General features: G+C 57.9%; 2 protein-coding genes across 2 annotated transcripts in view; one reads left to right on the plus strand and one right to left on the minus strand.

Moving 5' to 3' along the window:
• The window catches only part of LOC134507727 (deleted in malignant brain tumors 1 protein-like), a 48,071-nt gene extending 40,973 nt beyond the window's left edge, over positions 1–7,098 (plus strand). The window contains exons 27-33 of the mRNA XM_063318576.1: positions 344–673; positions 865–1,194; positions 1,762–2,082; positions 2,613–2,942; positions 3,298–3,627; positions 4,262–4,378; positions 4,524–7,098. Coding sequence (XP_063174646.1) covers positions 344–673; positions 865–1,194; positions 1,762–2,082; positions 2,613–2,942; positions 3,298–3,627; positions 4,262–4,378; positions 4,524–4,660 — 1,895 coding nt within the window. The 3' untranslated portion in view covers positions 4,661–7,098. The remainder of the gene's footprint in view (positions 1–343; positions 674–864; positions 1,195–1,761; positions 2,083–2,612; positions 2,943–3,297; positions 3,628–4,261; positions 4,379–4,523) is intronic.
• Positions 7,099–7,230: 132 nt separating this feature from the next.
• Positions 7,231–16,659, minus strand: LOC134507751 (zinc finger protein 883-like). Its single transcript, XM_063318619.1, has 4 exons — positions 16,544–16,659; positions 13,107–13,166; positions 12,964–13,030; positions 7,231–9,935 (listed from the first exon to the last, which is right to left on the minus strand). Exon 4 carries the CDS (start codon positions 9,925–9,927, stop codon positions 8,260–8,262), a length of 1,668 nt encoding a protein of 555 aa, XP_063174689.1. The 5' UTR covers positions 9,928–9,935; positions 12,964–13,030; positions 13,107–13,166; positions 16,544–16,659; the 3' UTR covers positions 7,231–8,259.
• Positions 16,660–21,570: the final 4,911 nt, after the last annotated feature.

Below are 21,570 nucleotides of genomic sequence, written 5' to 3' on the forward strand. Positions count from 1 at the left end.
AGTGCAAATTTAGATTGGACATAAAGAAGAAATTCTTTACTCTGAGGGTGGTGAGACACTGGCCCAGGTTGCCCAGAGAAGCTGTGGCTGCCCCATCCCTGGAGGCGTTCAAGGTCAGGTTGGATGGGGCTTTGAGCAACCCGGTCTAGTTGAAGATGTCCCTGCCCATGGAAGCGGAATTGAACTAGATGCTCTTTAAAGGTCAATGCTGTCCCTGCCCTGCCCCTCCCTGTAGGCACATGGGATGCTGCAAGCGGGGGTGGTCCACGGATGCAGGCAGGAGGTGGTCCAGGAATGTGGAGGTTCCCAGCAACCGCACACTCACCTATTTCCCTCTGCACAGAAGGGAGCAACTCCAGCTCAGCGAACCTGCGGCTGGTGAATGGGCCACACCGCTGTGCCGGGAGGGTGGAGGTGCTCCACGATGGGCAGTGGGGGACAGTCTGCGACGATGGCTGGGACCTGAATGACGCAGCGGTGGTGTGCAGGCAGCTGGGCTGCGGCAGGGCCACGGCAGCCTCTGGTCGGGCTCTCTTCGGGCAGGGGACAGGGCGCATCTGGCTGGATGATGTGGGCTGTGCCGGTAACGAGGATGCCCTCACCCAGTGCCGAGCTCATCCCTGGGGACAGAGTAACTGCAACCATAGAGAAGACGCCAGCGTCGTGTGCTCAGGTACATCCCACTCCTGCAACATGGGGTGTCCAGGGGGGCCCAGTGTGGGATCCATCCTGCTACCTTCAAGGTGACGCTGCAGTGGGATGGTCAAGCCCTTCCTGGGGTGGGGGGTCCTTTCGCCCCAGTTCTGGGCATTGCCACTGGCACTGGTGTGTGCCCCCATCACGACGTTTCTGCGGTGCTTCCAGACACCGGTGAAACCAACTCATCCACTGTCCGGCTCGTGGATGGCCCGCATCGCTGCGCCGGGAGGGTGGAGGTGCTCCACAACCACATGTGGGGGACGGTCTGCGATGACGGCTGGGACCTGGTGGACGCAGTGGTGGTGTGCCGGCAGCTGGGCTGCGGCGAGGCCGTCGCGGCCCCAGCAGGGGCTTCCTTCGGCAGGGGACTGGATCCCATCTGGCTGGACAGGGTCGCCTGCACTGGTGGGGAGAAGGCCCTTGAGGAGTGTAAGACCAGGCCCTGGGGAATCAACGGCTGCAGCCATGAAGAGGATGCTGGCGTGGTCTGTTCAGGTGATGCTCATTCCTGCAGGGTCCTAAAAGTATAGCTTGGAGCTCTTTCCTCCTTTTTCCTCACAAGCTTTTTCCTCTCCAAGCTGACCTCAGGAGCGTTGGGTGCAGAAAGGAGATTTGCAGAGCATGGGGGCTCGTCCCCTTGGCAGATGGCATTTGTTTCCCATCCCCACATCCTAGTAGCTGCCCCAGCCCAACTGCCCTTTGTGCAGCTAAGCAGGGAAGGGGGCAAAAAGGACATTGACGCCTGGTTTGTGATGTGGGCTGCACCGAGACTCTGCTGGGTCTCAGTGAGACTCCGAGAAAGGGGATTTATTTCTCCCCTTCCCCATCAGGGACCGATTCTGGAGGCCAAACGTAGACGCCTGGTGGTGCTTATGAAGCCCCAAGGGCCATGCCTGCCCGCATGTCTCCGCAGGCAGGGCTCAGGCCGGGATCTGTCCTCCCGTCCCACCACGGCTGGGCATCTGCCCTAGGTCTGCACCCCAGCTGCCGCCACCAGAAAGCCCTGCTGGACACGCAATCCTCTTATCCTCAACCCTACGTCACCTGCTTCTCTGCCCGCAGACCTGGCCCGGGCAGAGATCCGCCTGGTGGAAGGCCTGAACCGCTGCGCTGGGAGGGTGGAGGTGCTCCATGATGGGCAGTGGGGGACAGTCTGTGACGACGGCTGGGACCTCAGAGAGGCGATGGTGGTGTGCAGGCAGCTGGGCTGTGGCAGGGCCACGGTAGCCCCTGGCCGGGCTCGCTTTGGGCAGGGGATAGGACGCATCTGGCTGGATGATGTGGTCTGTGTCGGGACCGAGGACAACCTCGCCCAGTGCCGAGCTCGTCCCTGGGGAGAGAGTAACTGCAACCACGGAGAAGATGCTGGCGTGGTGTGTTCAGGTACATCTCATCCTGTGACACAGAGCATTGGGGATGGGCACAGGAGGGCCTATCTGTCTGCCTCCAGGGTGATATTAGCTGTGGAAAGGTGTGATTTTTGGGGAAGGGGGCTGGCAAAGGGTCATAGTCTCTTGGCCAGGCTTGTCCCCAACCCAGCAACAGGTTCCCACCCCCTTCACAACCATTATCTTATCGAAACCATCACACCCCACCTCCCGGTGGCACTAAGCGAGCCAAGCCCTGTCTCGAGGGGAACCAACTGACCCAAAACCCCCAGCCTGGTCTCCATTGCCTGGTCCACACACTTGCGTGGAGGAGACACCACGATTTTAGCGTATGAAGGTGCAACTGAAGTCCATCCGTACAGCCATGCTCCTTCTGGAAGGGTTGGAGGGTTGCATCCCTTGCCAGGGGGAGGGGGGGGACCAGAATGACTCTGTATTTGCACTCTGGCTTCTGGTTTGGGGATTTTTTTGTCATGAGGTTGTGGGTGTCCTGTTCTCCTTTCCTAACTGGTTTTCTCCTGACAGATGCCAACATCACAGAGGAGGTACAGGTCCGCCTGGCTGATGGCCCGAACCGCTGTGCTGGGAGAGTGGAGGTGCTTCACCAAGGGCGGTGGGGGACCATCTGCGACGACAGCTGGGATTTGAACGACGCCAAGGTGGTCTGTCGGCAGCTGGGCTGCGGGACAGCTGTGGCGGCCCCGGGCCAAGCTCACTTCGGGCAAGGGTTGGAACCCATCTGGCTGGATGATGCAGAGTGCACCGGCCTGGAGACCACCTTCACCCAGTGCAGCCTTAGCAGCTGGGGAGTCCATAACTGCAACCACGAGGAAGACACAGGAGTCGTGTGCTCAGGTGGTCCACAGGGAGAATGCTCAGATGCCCCAAAAAAGCCTTTTATGCAGGACTGGGAGGCTGGCAGCACTGGTGGGACATCAGTGATGGGAATCACTGGTTTCAAGGCCAGGCTGGACGGGGCTTTGAGCAACCTGGGCTAGTGGGAGGTGTCCCTGCCCATGGCAGGGGGGTTGGAACTGCATGATCTTTTAAGGTCCCTTCCAACCCAAACCATTCTATGAATGACCTTGCAAGGGAGCAGGGGGGTGTGTGAATTTTGCAGCAGGTACAGGTGGCAAATGGCATGCATGGCCCTCTCCATCTACCTGCTGGGTCTTAGGGGACATCTCACCCTCTCTGCTCCCTCTTGCAGGCACAAACCCCTTGCAGGTGCGGGTGCAGGACGGCCCCGGTCCCTGCGCGGGGCGGGTGGAGGTGCTCTACAACGCTACCTGGCACGGGGTGTGCAGCACTGGCTGGAGCTTGCTGGAAGCCGGGGTGGTCTGCAGGCAACTGGGCTGCGGGCCAGCCCAGTCGGTGCCCATCGGAGCCCAGTTCAGGCGGTGGGATGGCCTTGCCTTGCTGGAGGGGCTGAGCTGCCGGGGGAGCGAGTCGCTGCTCCTGGAGTGCCAGCAGAAAGGGACAGGACTGGGGCCGTGCAGGCAGGGCTCAGCAGCCGGTGTGGTGTGCACAAAGCCAAAGGGTGAGCATTGGGATCCTCCGCGGTGTCCGTGCCGGGTAGGGGGAAAAGGTCCCAAGGTGAGAAGAAAGGGGAAAGGTGGCACATGTTCACCCCAGGCAGCTCTTGAGGGCTTTTCCTGGGGGATGCACCTCGGTTTCCATCACCCTCGGGAGCATCAGAGATGCCTTCACCACTCGAAACACACTCATCCCTTCCATTTCTTCTTCTTGGAGCCCAAATTTCCTTATCCCCCAGCTCAAACCCTCTGGGCTCCCTCCAGGACCAGCCCTTGTTTCTCAGATAGGTTGTGGTAGACCTGAGACAATTTTGAAGGACAGGGAGTGCGGGGAGGGTCAGAAATAGGCTTGTCTGAGGTGTAGCACCCCAAATCCAAAGTGGGACAACACAACAGAGAGCTGATGGGGGCTGTAAGAGCAGCAGGAACGTGGAAGGTCGCTCTGCCCCGCCCCCCCCCCGCATTGTCCACCCAGGGAAATGGGTCTTACCGTGAAGCCTAATTAAGGAAAGCCCATCTCCGCCACCAGCTGAGCTGCTGTGGGGTGGTCCGGCTGTGTTAGATTTTAGGTTTTCCTGCACGCTGTTACTGGTCTTGGCTGGAAATGGGATCCTGAGTCCGCTCTCCCCATAACTCCAGGTGCTCCGCCCTCCTGCTCGGGACTGATCGCGCTGCTGGTCCTGGTGATGCTGCTGAGCGGGGTCCTGCTGTGGCTCAACCTGCAGAGGAGGTGCATGGCAGCAGCCCATGCTGGAGGTGACAGTCCCATCCTTCTGTGTGTCCCCCCTCAACTTACAGTCCCCGCTCTGGCCACCCCGAAACCCAGGTGGATGCAGAGACGGGGATCAGCTCAGGGGCTGCCACAGCCTGGTGACAGCCCAGTGTCCCCTCCACCTCACAGCCCGTCGGCACCCCCAGAGGCCTTCAGCGACGTCCTTCCAGCCCATGGGGGCCATCTATGTCCCCACCAAGGCAGATGCCCCCGAGGACGCCAACACCGAGACGATGCAGCTCATGAAGGAAGACGCTGCCCCATGATGCCAGCCCCCGCAAGCTCATGTCCCAGGGGTCGCACCAGGCTCCTGCTGCCCCCCACCTTTTCCCTAATCCGCTCTCCTGAAGACTCCAAAGCAGCAGCTGATGGGCAGAACATTTCAAAAACAGGTGGTACCAATGACTTATATGAGAAGACTCGAAATAGCCGGTGCAGAGGGGTCTCCCAGCCTGGTGACGTTTATTTACCTGGCCTTGGCAGCCTCCGGGCAGCCCCCACAGCTCAGGAGGAGCCCGATGGACCTGGCAGGTGGTGCAAGGCTGAGCTAAAGGAGCAGAGAAGCAGAAGGAGGGGTGCAAACGAATTAAAAGGGGACCCCCAACCCTCCTGGCATGACGGGTGTGAGCGCTGTGGGGGGACACGACAGGAGCTGCTTTTGTGCTTTTCTGCTACAGCTTCCCCCAGACCTTGGATGGAATCAAGACCCCCAGTTCTTGACCATCCCAGGTGCCAGAGCTGCAAAGCGTGTTACCCCACAACCGCAAATACTCAGCCGTCCTCCCTGGATGCATTTTGGGGTGGCCACACAGACCCATTTCCCTTGCCCCCTGCCCCCAACCTGCGACAATCCCTTGGGCACCCAAGGGAATGCCCCTGATGAGGTTCATGGGGTACAAGACGTGCTCTTGCCTGGTACTTGTAGTTCTCTGCTGGCACCCCATGCCTAAAAGCACCCCAGTGCAAAGGGACCCCACTCTCAGCCTCGCCTCAGGGTCCCATCAGACTCGCCAACTGAGGGCTGTGCCCCCAAAGCACCAGGGATGATGGGAGGGGGGGCCAGGACACCCAAAAAGCAGAGGTCCCAGCAGCAGGAGATGGCCTTTGCCAAGGCAGTCAATGCCTCCCTTGCCAGAGATTCAAGTAAACATTGTGTCCAGTCCTCTCTCCAGCTTCCCCAGGGATGAAAGACATCCCAAAACTGGGAAAGGCACAGAACCAGAGGTTTCCCCACATTTCTCCTTTTTCCTGTGATGCTTCAGAGGGTCTGGAGAGTACTGTCCCCAAATTAGGAGCAAAATCAGAGCCAGGGCAGCTTGGGGTCCACCACATGTGGAAATAAACTGAAAGTCCTCCACGCTCCTCACCCCAGGTGAAGCTGTCCCCTAGATCCTGCCAGAGAAACCCCAGGAGTTCACCAGGTGCTGGAGCAAACATCTGAACACAGACTGGAAAAGCTGGGCAGTGCCAGCATGAGATCAGTCCCCTGGCCAGGGCTGAGAGGGGGCAGGGGGGCCACAGGACATCCAAGCAGTGCGAAACCTGAAATAACTTCCTCCAGCAGAGAGGGTGAAATGGGGATCATGAAGGTAAACCTCCCTTTGGCCAATCTCCCTCCAAGAGATCCCACAGGGCATGATGACGATCAAAGGCTGGGGCTTGTCCAACCATGAGAGCCCAGAGAGTCTAGCTACCACCCACCTAGTGCCACCTGAGATGCCCTCAATCACCCAGGCGCTCACAGGGAAGCTGGCACATAGGACATAGGGACTGTGAGAGATGCAAGCTCTCCTGGAAGAGGAGCTGAAGGCCTCAGCAGTTGAATGCAACCCCAGATCTCCATCAATCATTTGCAGTGCTTGATTGGGCTGCTCCTACAAAGGCAAAATACACCTCTGGAGGTGCCTTCGGATGGGTGAGACACCCACAGAGGCAAAAATGTGATGTGGAAGAGACCTGGAGTGACCTAAATGACCCTACGTAAGCAGCCACCTCCTGCCACCAGCACCATCAGGTGTCCTCCAAATCCCATCCTCAAGTTTTTTCCTTTTTTATGAGAATCTTCCCCTCTTCTCAGGACCATGAGTGAAAGGAGAGGGTGAGTTTGGGTGGGATATGGCCTAAGGGGAGCTGCCTCTGCTCTGGGGTTGGGGTGAAGGGGCCCCCACCGCTACAACACACACCACGTAGGTGCTTCACGGCCAATACGACATCTTGGGAGTCTCATCAAGCCTTAAAGGGTGAAGCACCACCACCAGCCCAGGCAGCCTGTTCCCAGGGCTGCAGGCGCAAACCCCATTCTCTGGAGACACATGGACACCACAGATCCCAGGATGGGAACCTATTGAGATGCATCCACCACCGGCTGGGCTACAGAGGATATTCAGAACAAGCTCAACCTTGAAATCAAATCACAACCTCATGATCTGCAGCCAGGAACAGCATTTGGAAGAGGCCAGAGCTTCCCCTGTGGTGTCTCAAGGGCTGAAACAGGAGGAAGCTGTGGGACAGGGGAGACCATCACAACCAGGAAGCCCACAACCATCTTTGCAGGGGGATCCACCAGCCCAAATCCATCTCACTGGCCCATCTTGCAACCAACCTCTGCTGGGTACAGGCTCAGTGGTGCCACGTGAGATCACCTCACACCCAGGATTTGGTGGGTCTCTCCTTACCAAATCTGCCAGCAACATGCACCAGGTGACCTCCCACGCACGTCTGAAGGACTCTGGGAGAAGGTACTGGGTGGGAAGGAGGAGAGACCACCAAGGGGCAAAAGCCCATGTCAAGACCCAGCCAGACATGGTCACGGGCTGGAGGAGGCAATGAGACAGAGTCATCGTTAAATAACCATCCTGTAATTAGTGCGCAGAGCGCTGAGGAGCACACACCTCCCACCCTCCGCCCCGTTCCCAGTGCTACAGGGACCATACGAAAAGTGGGGATGAGGTGAGACCTCTCCAGGAGTCTGAGGGATGGCACAAGGGCACTGGCGCGGGCAAGGACAAGGCTCCTGTCTCACCCTTGCGAGCAAAGGTCCATGTGCCACCCTCCGCCCAGCAGCCATCAGGCAAGGGGGGACAAATCCAGGCTCCAGTGGCAGCACCAGGGTAGCTCTGGGAAGCAAGAGTGGAGGAGGAGGAGGAGGATGCAGAGAACTGGTTGTGTCTTGCTTCCCATACCCCATCCAGGTTCCTGCCTGGAAAGTCCCAGGAGCGGTTGGAGGACTTACGGCGCTGGGCGTCACTTGCTGAGGCTCCCAAAGTGGACGGCAACAGTGTGTCCCCCCCTTTCTTCTGCTCCCTACCAGTCCCGCTAGCGCCCTGGGGCAGAAAAAAAGGGGGCAATTAACCAGGTCATTAGCAGCAGCATGAGATATGGACGGGATATTTGGACTCCAAAAGTCTTCAGGGGTAAAGGGAGGTGCTCACTCTTCCCCGTGATCCTTTCCACTGCCTGTACCGTTGCCACACCCCTCTCCCAAAACCCAGGCAGGTCTGTCCCCTCCTGCGGGAAACTGCGCACCCCGAGTCCCTGGGAGCCTCCAGCCCAGGCTGAGCCACGCTCACTGGGATGACTGGGGAGGGGGTCTCGGGATGACTTAGGGGGTCTCAGGCCTCCTCTCCGCACGAGGACAAAGAAGAGGGCTCCTGCCTGCCCACCAGCAGTGTGCCACGAGCCATGGCATGCCTGCCAGGAGCCCCATGGGCTCAGGGAGGGTCCTGCTGATCCTGCGGGGGTCTGCGCCGGTCCTCGGGCGCACATATGGGGTCCCCCAGGCTGGGGCTCGTCTGCTGCCTGTCAGCAGTGCGCTGATGGCCACTGCGGCATGGCAACACTGGAGCTGCGCCGACCACGCCGGGGCTCAGCCGTCGCGGTGCACGCGCTGGTGTTGCAGCAGGTTGGAGGGGTGAGCAAAGCCCTTGTCACAGACACTGCACTTGTAGGGGGTCTCCCCCGTGTGCACCTTCTCGTGCACGGCCAGGTAGGCCAGGTCCTTGAAGAACTTGTGGCAGAAGCTGCACTTGTAGGGCCGCTCCTGGCTGTGCACGCGGTGGTGCTGGAGGAGCAAGGATGGCCGGGCGAAGGCCTTCCCGCACACCTCGCACTTGTAAGGGCGTTCCCCCGTGTGCGCCCGCTCGTGGATCACCAGGTAGGACGACTGCTTGAAGGCCTTGCCGCAGGTTTTGCAGACGAAGGGGCGCTCGCCGGTGTGCACCCGCTCGTGCGAGGAGAGGGCGTTGGACTGCTTGAAGCCCTTGCCGCAGAGCGGGCAGATGAAGGGGCGGTCACCCGTGTGCACCCGCTCGTGCACCTTGAGGCTGTGCCCGTAGGTGAACTTCTTCCCGCAGACCCCGCAGACGTGGGGTTTGTCGTCGCAGTGCTGGCGCTGGTGGAGGAGGAGGGCGTTGGAGGTGGGGAAGTCCTTCCCGCAGTCAGCGCACTTGAAGGGCTTCTCGGCGCAGTGGGTAAGCGCGTGGCGCTGGAGCTCGTAGGGGGTCTTGAAGCTCTTGGCACAGCGGGGGCAGCGGAAGGGACGCTCGCCACTGTGGATGCGCCGGTGCTCTTGGAGGTTGGAGGAGCGCTTGAAGCGCTTGCCGCAGAGCTCACAGCGGAAGGGTCGTTCCTCCGTGTGGACCAGCCGGTGACTTTTGAAGTCCGAGTGGCGCTTGAAGGAGGCCTGGCAGAGGTCACAGCGGAAGGGACGCTCCTCGTTGTGCACCACCTCATGGCTGAAGAGCTCCCAGGCCCGCTTGAAGGCCTTCTCACAGACGCCGCACTGGAAGGGCTTCTCGTCCACGATCACCTCGCGGATCTCCAGCTCACCGACGCCGCTTGCTCCCCGCTTCGGGTGGGCAGGCAGCCCCACTGCCGCCTCCTCCAGCTCGCCCACTGCGCTCCCCAGCACCAGCTTGGCGGTGGAGTAGATGCCACGCTCATCAATCAGCTGTACGAAGTCCGGCTTGGGGTGGGCATCGTCGGAAAGAGGCAACTCAGGGGAGCAGGACCGAGACCGTCTCTCCTCCTCCTCTTCCTCACTGCTCCGTGGCACCTCCTCCAGCCCATTCTCCATCTTCCTCTGTCTGAATTCACCTGTCCGGCCCCAGATCAACCGCAGCCTCTTCCCCCGGGAGGGTCCCGGCTCTTCAGCGCTCTCCCGCTGTCCCAGGGATGCAGGGACACGGCTTGTCTCAGGCTTCAGGCACAGACGGTGCTTCCGCCGGCATGGCCACAGCTCCTCTGGTGCCTGGTGGCATGGGGAAGCCCCCTCATCCTCACCAGTCTTCTGGCACAGCCTGCCTGCACCCCGGAGAGTGAGAGAGCCCTGCCCGTGGCAGTACTGTCCCAAGCGGCGTGGAGAAGCTTGCCCCAGCCGCTCCGGGGAGCTTTCCCCCAGCTCTTCTCTTGGTTTCACCCCAGCTGTGTCCTCCTCCTGCTCTTCTTCACCTTCAGGCCCATCTCCTTCAGAAAGCGGGGAGAGCCTCTGTGAAAACGGGGGCTCGCAGGCTGGAGGACCTGGATGCCCTTCCATGGCAGCCCCTGCAAAAATGAGAAAGGAGAGAGCATGAGAGTGATGACGGGCCAGGGGCAGGACCAGGAGGGAAGGCGCGTGAAGATGAAGAGGTGGGTGGCGGCAGCAGAGGGAGGTCAGAAAAACAGAGATACATAGAGAGGGAGGGATGGTGAAGGAGGCAGTGGGAGAAGGCAGAGAAACAGGCACTACATAGAGTTTGTAAAACCTGGTGTCACCAACCCCTTTCCCCTTTGGGGGACTGAGGTGACAGGCAGACCTGGTGCCAGAGAAACATCCCAGATTGGCACTTAAAAGCCTTTTTACCCATGAGCCTGTTACTAGCACCCAAAAGCAGCAGCTACTCATAGCAGAGAGCGACTCACTTCCTTGCAGGACCTGCTCATGGTTAACTGGTTGTAGCAACAGCTGAAGAACCAGCCTCAACCGTGTCCCCACTGTCAAGGGCCATACCGGCTGGCCAGCAGCTTCCAGGCAGGGCTTTGAAAAGCTCCTTGGAGGGTGCTCAGTCTCCACAGTGACCTACGTGACCCCTCATCTGCAACAAGGAGGTGCCAGCCCTGCTTTGGGTCCAGGCTGTGGACGCGCAAAGGGATTCAGCCCCCAGCTCCTGGGGATTCAACAGCACAACTCAGCTCCAGAACGTATCAGGGCGGTTTTTCAGATCACCTTTTTAACAAATGCTCCTCTTGTGGGCCGGTGTTTTTCCAGGCTCCATCCAAGCCCACTGATACCTCCGGAGCCTGTTCAGTGCTGGCGCAGCTCGACAAGAGATGTCAGGCTCTGGTATCCACCTGGGAGATCCCCTGAGCTGGATTTGCTGTTCCCATTCGGGATATCACGCACAGATCAGTTTAGCCAAGGGAGGGAAAGAGGGTTAAAGCACGATTCGTCTCCCGAAACCCCACATGAAATCAGACCCCACAAGGGCCTGGTGCACAGCCAAGAGCAACCAGGTATAACAAGGAGCTCTTCATCGCAAACAGCTAAATTCAGGTGGTTCAGTCTAGCCTCACATGTCTAGAGCCATCCTGGTGAGAGGCAGTGGGGTGGAGGGGCCATCAGGCGCAGCAGATGCTTTAAGAGCCTCCAAGCACCATGTTGCACAGAGAACACGACCACCGACCCGACACGGTGAGGGAGCTGCCACAAAGCCATATGAAAAACTGCCCTAAAGGTGCCTGAGAAGAGACTCCCAGGGGTGTGAGCAAGGAAACAGCTGCCAGAGAACAAAAAGCAGAAGAGAATAATGATATGGGTTGGGAAGGCAGCATGCCAAAGCCTCCCAACGACTGATAAGTGCTGGAGACCAGTAGTTGGTTCCGCAAGAACCGATAAACTCTGGGCACAAAGATATCACCGCCTCTGCCCAAGGCCACTGGCCCACACTGACATCTGCAATGGGGGCTGTAATTTGGTATAGCTCGATGGCTGCTATGAACGAACAGACAGGAGTTTGTGGGATTACAGACAGACAATGACATGATGTGGTCTTTCCGAGGGATTTTCCGAACGCTTCCAGCACCCTGATACCAGGGGGAGCCCACTGGGGATGTGGGAGCCCGCTGGGGATGGAGCTTCAACCAGGCAACTGCAAGGGAAGGCAAGGGGGTGAGCGACAAGTGAATGAGCATAATGTTGTTAATCACCACTTCGATCCCATTAAAGCTTAACAAGTAAAAGGTGCTCCAAGAAATGCGGCTCCTTGCCCACATCTCCCACTCCCAGACAGGTCTCAAGGTGGAGAGAAGGAAATTCACAGCCAAAGCAAGAGGGTTTCCAGGTGTGATTTTGTCTCGCTGGCACAGAGTGAGTACCGTCAACCCAAAGGGTTGCAGGAGCACCGGGATGGGACGCGTTGAAAAAGCAACACCGAGGAATCCCACGTTGAAAAGGCAGATGAAGGTGACGGTCAAATATATTATGAACAGAAATGGGTGAAGGGGACAGCAAGTGAAATAAAAGAGGGTTAGAAGTAAGGAAAACCAATTAAAAAACCCCAAACCAGCAGAACTCATTACTTAGCCAAACTGAGATGAACATTTTTGCCACCTGCTGAGGTGGGCACTCACAAGACGCTCGGCCCTGAGTCTTTACTGCACAAGTAGCACTGGACCCAGAGAAGACGGCTCAGCACTACACTCTCCAGGGCACGCCAACCTTTCTGGGATGGATTTGGACCATTTCTTGGCCAGGACTCTCACCCGGAGACTGCAGAGCCCTTCCCTTTGGGTTGAGACATCAGGCTGACACTGGGTGGGGGGATCAGAAAGCCTCCCAAAGCGGAGGGGAGAATGAAGCTGCCATCTCGGGTCCCCCTGCTCTCAAATCCTGGCTTTAAAAGAGGGAATTGCCAGCATGAGTGGAAAGGGATGGCACAGACTGGGCTCGGAGCAGGACATGCACACAGCGGGGCATAGCTCATGGGGCACACAAAGGAGGAGACTCACACAGGTGAAGAACCCCGTGCCGGGCCTTTCATTGGAAACATGCTTCCCTGACTCGGAAAAAGCCAGTTATTAGGGCTGCCTTTGCTGCCAACTGGACATCCAGCACATCCTGGCTGACTCAGCACAGTGAAATTGCGCAGGATGATAAATTCGGTGTTTTCTGGTGCTGTGTGATGGCCACAGTGAAGTCACCAGGGGGTTTCAGGGTCTCCCTACCTGCCACAGCACTGGGCACGGCTACGTGGAAGTCCCTCAAGGGCAGGGCGATGTTAAACATGAGAGAAGTGGAGCCAGGCACCGGACTTACTGAGGGCCAGGATGGAGCCTGTTTCATTGAAACCACGGGGTTTTGGAGGGCTCTGCTGTTGGGGAAGGGGTCCAAGTGTACAGGCAGTGCCCACAGACCTCGTGAGCCAGAGGAACAGAAAGGGATGAAGCAAGAAAAGCACAAGGGTGGCAAGGCGACATATCTGGGGGAAAAAAGCAGCAAGCATCTGCCAGATTAGAGCTTCTATGTGCCAAAGCAGAGAAGATTTGGGGGGTTCAGCCCGAGACAGGTGACTAGGAGTGTCCCAAGAAAGCTTACGTGCTCCTAAAACGCAGCAGGAGAGGTATCCCCCAGGCGGGCAGCGCCGCAGCAGAGCCAAACCCTGCTGAAAAGGGCTTTGGTGAAGATGGGGCGACGGCGAGTTGCCATTTCGGAGAGAGTCATGGGGTGCCCAGTCCTACCTGCGGAGCAAGAGCTGGGGGTATCGAGCATAGCTGCCACGGAATTGCTGCCCGCAGGCTCTAAATAAAATTGAGAAAATATGTTGGGAAAGGAAAAAGACTAATTTCAGTGAAGGGATGGGGCTGGGGTGGGAGCAAAGAGGCAGCGATGGAGGAATTGACAGCAGCAGCAAAGGCTCCAACTGCAGCTTCTGGGCCAAAAATACATGATTTTTGTCACCCCCAGCAGCGTCAGTGATACCCCCAACATCCCCAGTACCTGTGGGATGACCAGGATGGCCCCCCAGTCTGATCCTTCACGCCTTTTCCACACCCCAGAACACCCCAGTTACTCCCAGCATGGCCCAGTTTTCCCCCAGAATCAACAAAGATCCTCCCTGCATATCCCAATATCATCCCCCTAAGAACACCACAAGCCCTCCCAGCACGTCCCAGTCTCCTCTGGTATCACCCAGACACTTCCATCCATCCATCCATCCATCTACCCCCTCCCAAAATGCATTACAACCTGAACCTCCCGGTATGCCCCAGCAGAAACCAGACTCTCTCATCTCATTCCCAATCCCCATTACAACCAGATCCGACCCAGTATGTCCCAATCCTCACCAGTATAACTAGACTCTCTCATCTCACAGTCCACCACTCTTGCTGTTACAACCAGACTCTCCCAGCACACCCTGGTCAGAGAATCATAGAATCATTTAGGTTGGAAAAGACCCTTGGGATCATCGAGTCCAACCACCACTCTACAAAGTTCTCCCCTACACCATATCCCCTAACACCACATCTAAATGAGTCTTAAACACATTCAGGGATGGTGACTCCACCACCTCCCTGAGCAGCTTATTCCAGTGTCTGACCACTCTTTCTGGGAAGAATTTTTTCCTAATGTCCAGCCTAAACCTCCCCTGCTGCAGCTTGAAGCCATTCCCTCTTGGTCTATCGCTAATTACCTGTGAGAAGAGACCAGCACCAACCTCTCTACAACGTCCTTTCAAGTAGCTGTAGGGAGTGATGAGGTCTCCCCTCAGCCTCCTCTTCCTCAAACTAAACAGTCCCAGCTCCTTCCATCGCTCCTCATAAGATTTATTCTCCAGGCCCTTCACCAGCTTCGTTGCCCTCCTCTGTGCTCGCTCCAGCACCTCGAGATCTCTCTCATATTGAGGTGCCCAGAACTGGACACAAGTTCCTCCCAGTATCAACCAGACTCTCTCATCTCATCCCCACTCCCACTACAACCAGAGCCCCCAGCACACGCCAGTCCCTCCCCGTATCAACCAGACCTCCTCATCTTTCTGCGCTCCAACATCTCCATTACAACCACAACTCCCCAGTATGCCCCAGTCCCCCCAGTATCAACCAGACCCTCTCATCTCACTGCCCTCCCCCCTGCGATGACAACCAGATCACCCCAGCATATCGCCATCCCCCCCAGTATCAACCAGACCCTCTCATCTCACTGCCCTCCCACCAGATGCCCCCAGTGTGCCCCAATCACTTCCCAGTATCAACATGGGCCCTCACATCTCATCCTCTCCCCATTACTGATGTACTTCAAGAAGGCAGAATGTACTTTTAAAAAGGTAAAATATATTTTAGAAGGTAGAATCTCTCATTAAGTAAGAATAAAGAGCTGTAAAAAGGTCACAAGGCCCTGTGAAAGCAGACACTTGGTATAAACAATAAATGCCTTGCTAATGAGTATATCCTTGAAGAAGAACAGAAGGCTGATAATAAGGAACATCCCACCACAGGAGGCACCAAAACTGGCTGAAAACCAGCCAGCTGCTGGATAAGGCATAAAGTCAACAAAAATTTGCAATAACTGGGAGATCGCGACCACCAACTCAACTGGAGACTGGGCTCCTGCCCCGCCTCCCCCGTGCTGAAGCATGAACACATCAATTAAAGGACCTTGTAACTTTAAATGAAAGCGAGAGACTGTACTAGCCAACAGAATTTCTTAAGATAAGGTACTAACCAATAATTATAATTAAGGCTGTGTATTTCTGCGTTTTGAACCATGTAAATATTCCTAAGAGTTTGCAGGCCGGCATGCCAGCTGTGCGGATTCCCGCCTAGCGCCCGTCTCTGCAGAAATTCAATAAATGAATACCTCTTCTCTGTGCGTATATTGGCGTCTGCACACCGGGTAAACGACCCCGCTTTGGGACAACACTACCATTACAACCAGTCTGCTCCCAGCGTGTCCCAGTCTTCCCTGTATCAACCAGACCCTCTCATCTCATCCCCCGCTCCCGGTACAACCAGCCTCCCCCCAGCACACCCCAGTCCCTCTCACTATCAACCAGACTCTCTCATCTCTGTGTTTCAGCACCTCCACCACAACCGCAACCTCCCAGTGTGCCCCAGTCCCCTCCCAGTATCAACACGGGCCCTCCCATCTCATCCTCTCCCCCACTCCATTACAAACAGCCCCCTGCCAGCATGTCCCAGTCTTCCCAGTATCAGCCTGACTCTCCCATCTCATCCCTCACTGCCATTGCAACCAGACCCCCCAGTATTCCCCAATCCCAGTATCGACCAGATCCCCTCATCTCTGTGCTCCATCACCACCAATACAAGCACACCCTCGCATCACGTCCCAGTCCCCCCAGTATCACACAGACCCTCTCATCTCGCCATTCTCCCCCATCCCCATTACAGGCACACCCTCCAGCAGCTCCCAGTCTTCCCAGTACCAACCAGAACGCTTCATCTCATCCCCTTCCCCCATTCCAATCAGACACCCCAGTCTCAACCAGACCCTCATCGCACTGCCCTCCCTCCTCCCATTAAAACCACATCCTCCCAGCAAACCCGTGCCCCCCAGTATAAACCAGAGGCTCTTATCTCACTGCCCATCCCCTACCAGTACAACCAGACGCCCTCAGCATGCGCCAACCCCCTCCAAGTATCAACACGGGCCCTCCCATCTCATCCTCTCCCCCACCACATTAAAACCAGGCCCCTCCCAGCACCTCCCAGTCTTTCCAGTATCCACCAGACCCCCTCATCTCTCCGTGCTCCACCACGTCCACTACAACCACAAATTCCCAATATGCCCCAGGCCCCCCTAGCATCAACCAGACCCTCTCATCTCACTGCCCTCCCCCCCACCATTACACCCAGACGCCCCCAGGACGTCCCAGTCCCCTCCCAGTATGAACACGGACCCTCCCGTCTCATCCTCTCCCCCCTGCCATTACAACCAGCCCCCTCTCACCACACCCCAGTCCCCCCCAGTATCAACCAGACCCTCCTCGCTAACCCCCCCCCGCCTCGGTACCACAACCCCGCTCCTCAAGCCCCGCCAGACCCCGGCCCAGTATGGCGGTGGATCCTCCCAGCCCGCCCGCTCCCCGCGGTGAATGCCACGGCCGGTTCCCCGCTTCCCCCGGTGGTGCCGCCGCCAGCCCAGCCCCCCCCGGGCTCACCGGGCCCGGTGGGGTCGGGCCCCGCCGCCGCTCGGCCCGGCCGGTGCCCCGGCCCAGCACCTCCCCCGGCGCCGCTTCCGGCCGCGCTCGCGCGCTGCGCCGGGACGCCACTTCCGGGGGCGGGGAGGGAGGGGGGATGAGGTGGAGGAGCGCGCATGCGCGGGGCGCGGGGACGAGGGGCGGCGGGCGGGGCATGCGCGGGGAGGGCCGCGGGGGGGGGGACGTGCGCATGCGCGGGGGGAGCCGGCGGTGTGAATGGGGTCGGGCTTGGGCGTGGGAGCACGCGTGTGCGCGTGGGGGGGACACGTGTGCGCACGGCACGGGGACGTGCCTGGAGCACGTGCGTGGGCGTGGGGACACGTGCGTGCGGTGCGTGGGCGTGCGTGGAGCACGTGTGGGCATGTGGGGACACACCAGAAGCACGTGTGTGGGCATGGCGACACGCGTGTGCATGTGGCGACACGCGTGTGCAAGGCAGGGAGGTGCCTGGAGCACCTGTGTGCGCATGGGAACGTGCCTGTGCATGTGGGAACGCGCGTGTGCAGTGCGGGGATCCACCTGGAGCACGTGTGTGGGTGTGTGGGGACACACGTGGGAAGTGCACGGACATGCCTGGAGCGTGTGTGTGCATGTGGGGGCACACGTCCAATGCAGGGATGTGGCTCGAGCACATGTAGGGGCAGGGGGACACGTGTGCGTACAGCGGGGATGTGGCTGACGCATGTGTGTGCATGTGGGGACATTGTGTGCGCGTGGGGACACAGGTGTGCATGGCAGAGACATGCCTGGAGCATGTCTTTGGGAGTTGGGACATGTGTGCGTGAGGGGGACACATGTATGTGTGGCAGGGGCGTGCCTGGAGCACATGGGTGGGCATGGGGACATGCGTCTGCATGTGGGAACACGTGTATGCAATGCAGGGGCGTGCCTGGAGCACATGGGTGGGCATGAGGACACACGTGTGCATGACAGAGACACTCTTGCAGCACATGTGTGGGCATGGGGACAGGTGTGTGCACGTGTAGACACGCACATGCAATGCGGGGACATGCCTGGAGTATATGTCTGGGTGCAGGGACACGCATGTGGATGTGGGGACACACCAGAAGCATGTGTATGGGCATGGGGACACACGTGTGCGTGTAGGGACACATGTGTGTGATGCAGGGACGTGCCTGGAATACATGCGTGGGTGGGTGTGGGGACACACATGTGGATGTGGGGACACAAGTCCAGTGCAGGGATGTGCCAGGAGCACCTGTGTGGGCATAGGGACACACGTGTGGGTGTGGGGACACGCATGTGCAATGCAAGGAGGTACCTGGAGGATGGGATATGTGTGTGCATGGCAGGGACGTGCCTGCAGTACAGGTGTGGGGACACGTGTGCAATGCAGAGATGTGCCTGGAGCATGTGTGTGCGTGTGGGGATGCGTATGTACGTACGGGGACACACATGTGCAATGCAGGGATGTGCCTGGAGCGTGTGTGGGGGTGTCGGGACACGCATGTGTGTGTGTGGGGGGACACGTATGCAATGCAGGAACATGCCTGGACCATTTATGGGGACACCTGTATGTGTGGGGACACACATGTGCATATGGGGACATGTGTGTGCAATGCAGGGACATGCCTGGGCCATATGTGTCCGCATGGGGTTATGCGTGTGCATGTAGGGACACGCATGTGCAATGCAGAGATGTACCTGGAGCATGTGAGTAGGCATGGGAACACGTGTCGGGGGGGCATGCGTGTGCGATGGAGGGACATGCCTGGAGCACGTGTGTGCATGTGGGAACAAGCGTGTGCATGTGGGAACACGTGTGTGCAATGCAGAGACATGCCTGGAGCACAGGTGGGTGTGAGGACACACGTGTGCATGTGGGGACACCTGTGTGCAACGCAGGGCCACTGCAGGAATGTTCCCAGGCTGGGGCATGTCCCACCTCGCTGGGCAGCCTGGGCCCGTGTCTCACCACCCTCAGGAGGTACATGGCCCCGCTCATCCAGCCCCGGGCCCCAAGGGTTCCTGTTGTTGGGCCACCACCCTGCCAACCAAACTGGTTGGGGTCCACCATGGGGAAGCTCTTGAGATGTTCCTACTGCCCAACCCTGCCTCCACCTCCCGAAGTGACAACGTGAGAGAATGCCAGATAAACCAGTAACACAGACAATATAATCATGGAATGGTTTAGGTTAGAATGGACCTTAAGGACCATCCAGTGCCACCCCCTGCCCTGGGCAGGGACACCTCCCACCAGACCAGGTTGCTCCAAGCCCCATCCAACCTGGCCTTGAACCCCTCCAGGGATGGGGCAGCCACAGCTTCTCTGGGCAACCTGGGCCAGGGGCTCCCCACCCTCACAGCAAACAATTTCTTCACAAGATCTCACCTAAATCCCCCCTCTTTCAGTGTAAAACCCTTCCCCCTCATCCCATGGCTCCCCTCCCTGCTCCAGAGTCCCTCCCCAGCTTTCCTGGAGCCCCTTGAGGGACTGGAAGGGGCTGGAAGGTCTCCGCGGAGCCTTCTCTTCTCCAGGCTGAACCCCCCCAGCTCTCTCAGCCTGTCCCCACAGCAGAGGGGCTCCAGCCCTCCCAGCATCTCCGGGGCCTTCTCCGGCCCCGCTCCAACAGCTCCGTGTCCTTCTGCTGTTGGTGCCCCAGAGCTGGAGGCAGCGTTGCAGGGGGGTCTTTCCCGAGCGGAGCAGAGGGGCAGAATCCCCCCCTCGCCCTGCTGCCCACGCCGCTGGGAGTGCAGCCCAGGCTGTGGGGGGTTTCTGGGCTGCCAGCGCACGTTGCTGGCTCATGTTGAGCTTCTCGTCCACCAGCACCCCCAAGTCCAGGGCTGCTCTCCATCCATTCTCCACCCAGCCTGGATTTGTGCCTGGGATTGCCATGACCCGGTGCAGGACCTTCCACTTGGCCTGGTTGAACTTCATGAGGTTGGCACAGTCCCACCTCTCCAACCTCTCCAGGTCCCTCTGGATGGCCTGTCGACCGCGCCACACAGCTTGGTGTTGTCAGCAAACTTGCTGAGGGTGCACTCAATCCCACTGTTCACGTCATCTACAAAGATGTTAAACAGCACCAGTCCCAGGACTGACCCCTGAGGAACACCACTCATCACTGGTTTCCATGTGGACATTGAGCTGTTGACCGCAGCCCTTTGAGTGCGGCCATCTAGCCAGTTCCTTATCCTCCGAGTGGTCCATCCATCAAATTCATGCTTTTCCAGTTTAGAGACCAGGATGTCATGCGCGACAGTGTCGAACACTTTACATAAGTCCAGGTAGATGACGTCGGTTGCTCTCCCCTTATCTACCAAGGCTGTGGCAACACCATAGAAGGCCACCAAATTTCTCAGGCGCAATTTGCCTTTGGTGAAGCCATGTTGGCTGTCACCAGTCACCTCCTTGTTTTCCATGTGCCTTAGCAGAGATTCCAGGAGGATCAGCTCCATGATCTTGCCAGGCGCAGAGGTGAGATTAATAGCAATTACTCAACATTTAAAAGCTAAGAATGAACAAATGCATGCTAGCCTTTTAAAACACAGTGATGAAGTAGGAATAGAATAAATTAATTTCTTCAGCACTAAGGTTTTAAAAAGAAATCCCAAACTTACCCAAGCCGGAATCCGCGGCAATTTAGAATTAATTAAAATTAGTTAATTAATTAAAGCTATCACTTTAATTAAAGCAGTAATCAAGGAGTGAATTCTAATTAAAGACAACCCATTTGTGCTGAAGTGGAGCAGAAATGGAAAACCTCAGGCTTTCCAGGAGCCTGGGCAGTTCCCCTGCTGCTGCAGCTCCAATGGGACATTGTCCCTGCTTGGGTGGAAAAGTCAAAATAAATAAATAAAGCAGCAAAAATATAAATATCAGTTTTGCAATGGTGTTTTTTCAGACCTTGACTGGATGGAAACACGCTGTTTAGACATTTCGGGCAGGAACAGAATGGTTAATTGAAGATAGAGATGGCAAAAGGTGGTTTGTTTGAGGATCGATCAAGCTCTGGGTCTTCTTGACCAGTCGCCTTCCTCAAGGGTTGTTACTGGGACCCGTGCTGTTCAACATCTTTGTTGGTGACATGGATGTTGGGATCGAGTGCACCCTTGGTTGCTGACGACACCAAGCTGTGTGGTGCGGTCGACACGCTGGAGAGATGGGATGCCACCCAGAGGGACCTGGAGAAGCAGGAGAGGTGGGGCCGTGCCAACCTCATGAAGTTCAACCAGGCCAAGTGCAAGGTCCTGCACCTGGGTCATGGCAATCCCAGGCACAAATCCAGGTTGGGTGGAGAATGGATGGAGAGTGGCCCTGAGGAGAAGGACTTGGGGGTGCTGGTGGACGAGAAGCTCAACATGAGCCAGCAACGTGCGCTGGCAGCCCAGAAACCCCCCGCAGCCTGGGCTGCACTCCCAGCGGCGTGGGCAGCAGGGCGAGACGGAGGATTCTGTCCTTCTGCTCCGCTCTGTGAGACCCCACCTGGAGTACTTCGTCCAGCTCTGGAGCCCTCAGCACAAGAAGGACATGGACCTGTTGGAGCGGGTCCAGTGGAGCCCATGAAGATGATCAGAGGGCTGGAGCCCCTCTGCTGTGAGGACAGGCTGAGAGAGTTGGAGCTTTTCAGCCTGGAGAAGAGAAGGCTCTGGGGAGACCTTAGAGCCCCTTCCAGTACCCAAAGGGGGCTACGGGAGAGGTGGGGAGGGACTCTGATCAGGGAGTGTAATGATAGGGCATGGGGTAACGGTTTCAAACTGAAAGAAGGGAGATTTAGGTGAGATCTTGTGAAGAAATTGTTTGCTGTGAGGGCGGTGAGCCCCTGGCCCAGGTTGCCCAGAGAAGCTGTGGCTGCCCCATCCCTGGAGGGGTTCAAGGCCAGGTTGGACGGGGCTTGGAGCACCCTGGGCTGGTGGGAGGTGTCCCTGCCCAGGGCAGGGGGTGCCACTGGCTGGGCTTTAAGGTCCCTTCCGACCCAAACCACTCTATGATTCTGTGAATTCTGACATGACAAGTTTGATTCGGA

The sequence above is a fragment of the Chroicocephalus ridibundus genome, chromosome 27 (genome assembly GCF_963924245.1).
Source record: "Chroicocephalus ridibundus chromosome 27, bChrRid1.1, whole genome shotgun sequence".
Lineage (NCBI taxonomy): Eukaryota > Metazoa > Chordata > Aves > Charadriiformes > Laridae > Chroicocephalus > Chroicocephalus ridibundus.

What these genes read in the sequence shown, in the direction of transcription:
- LOC134507751 (XM_063318619.1), bottom strand. Translation starts at nt 9,927, where the DNA reads ATGGAAGGGCATCCAGGTCCTCCAGCCTGCGAGCCCCCGTTTTCACAG.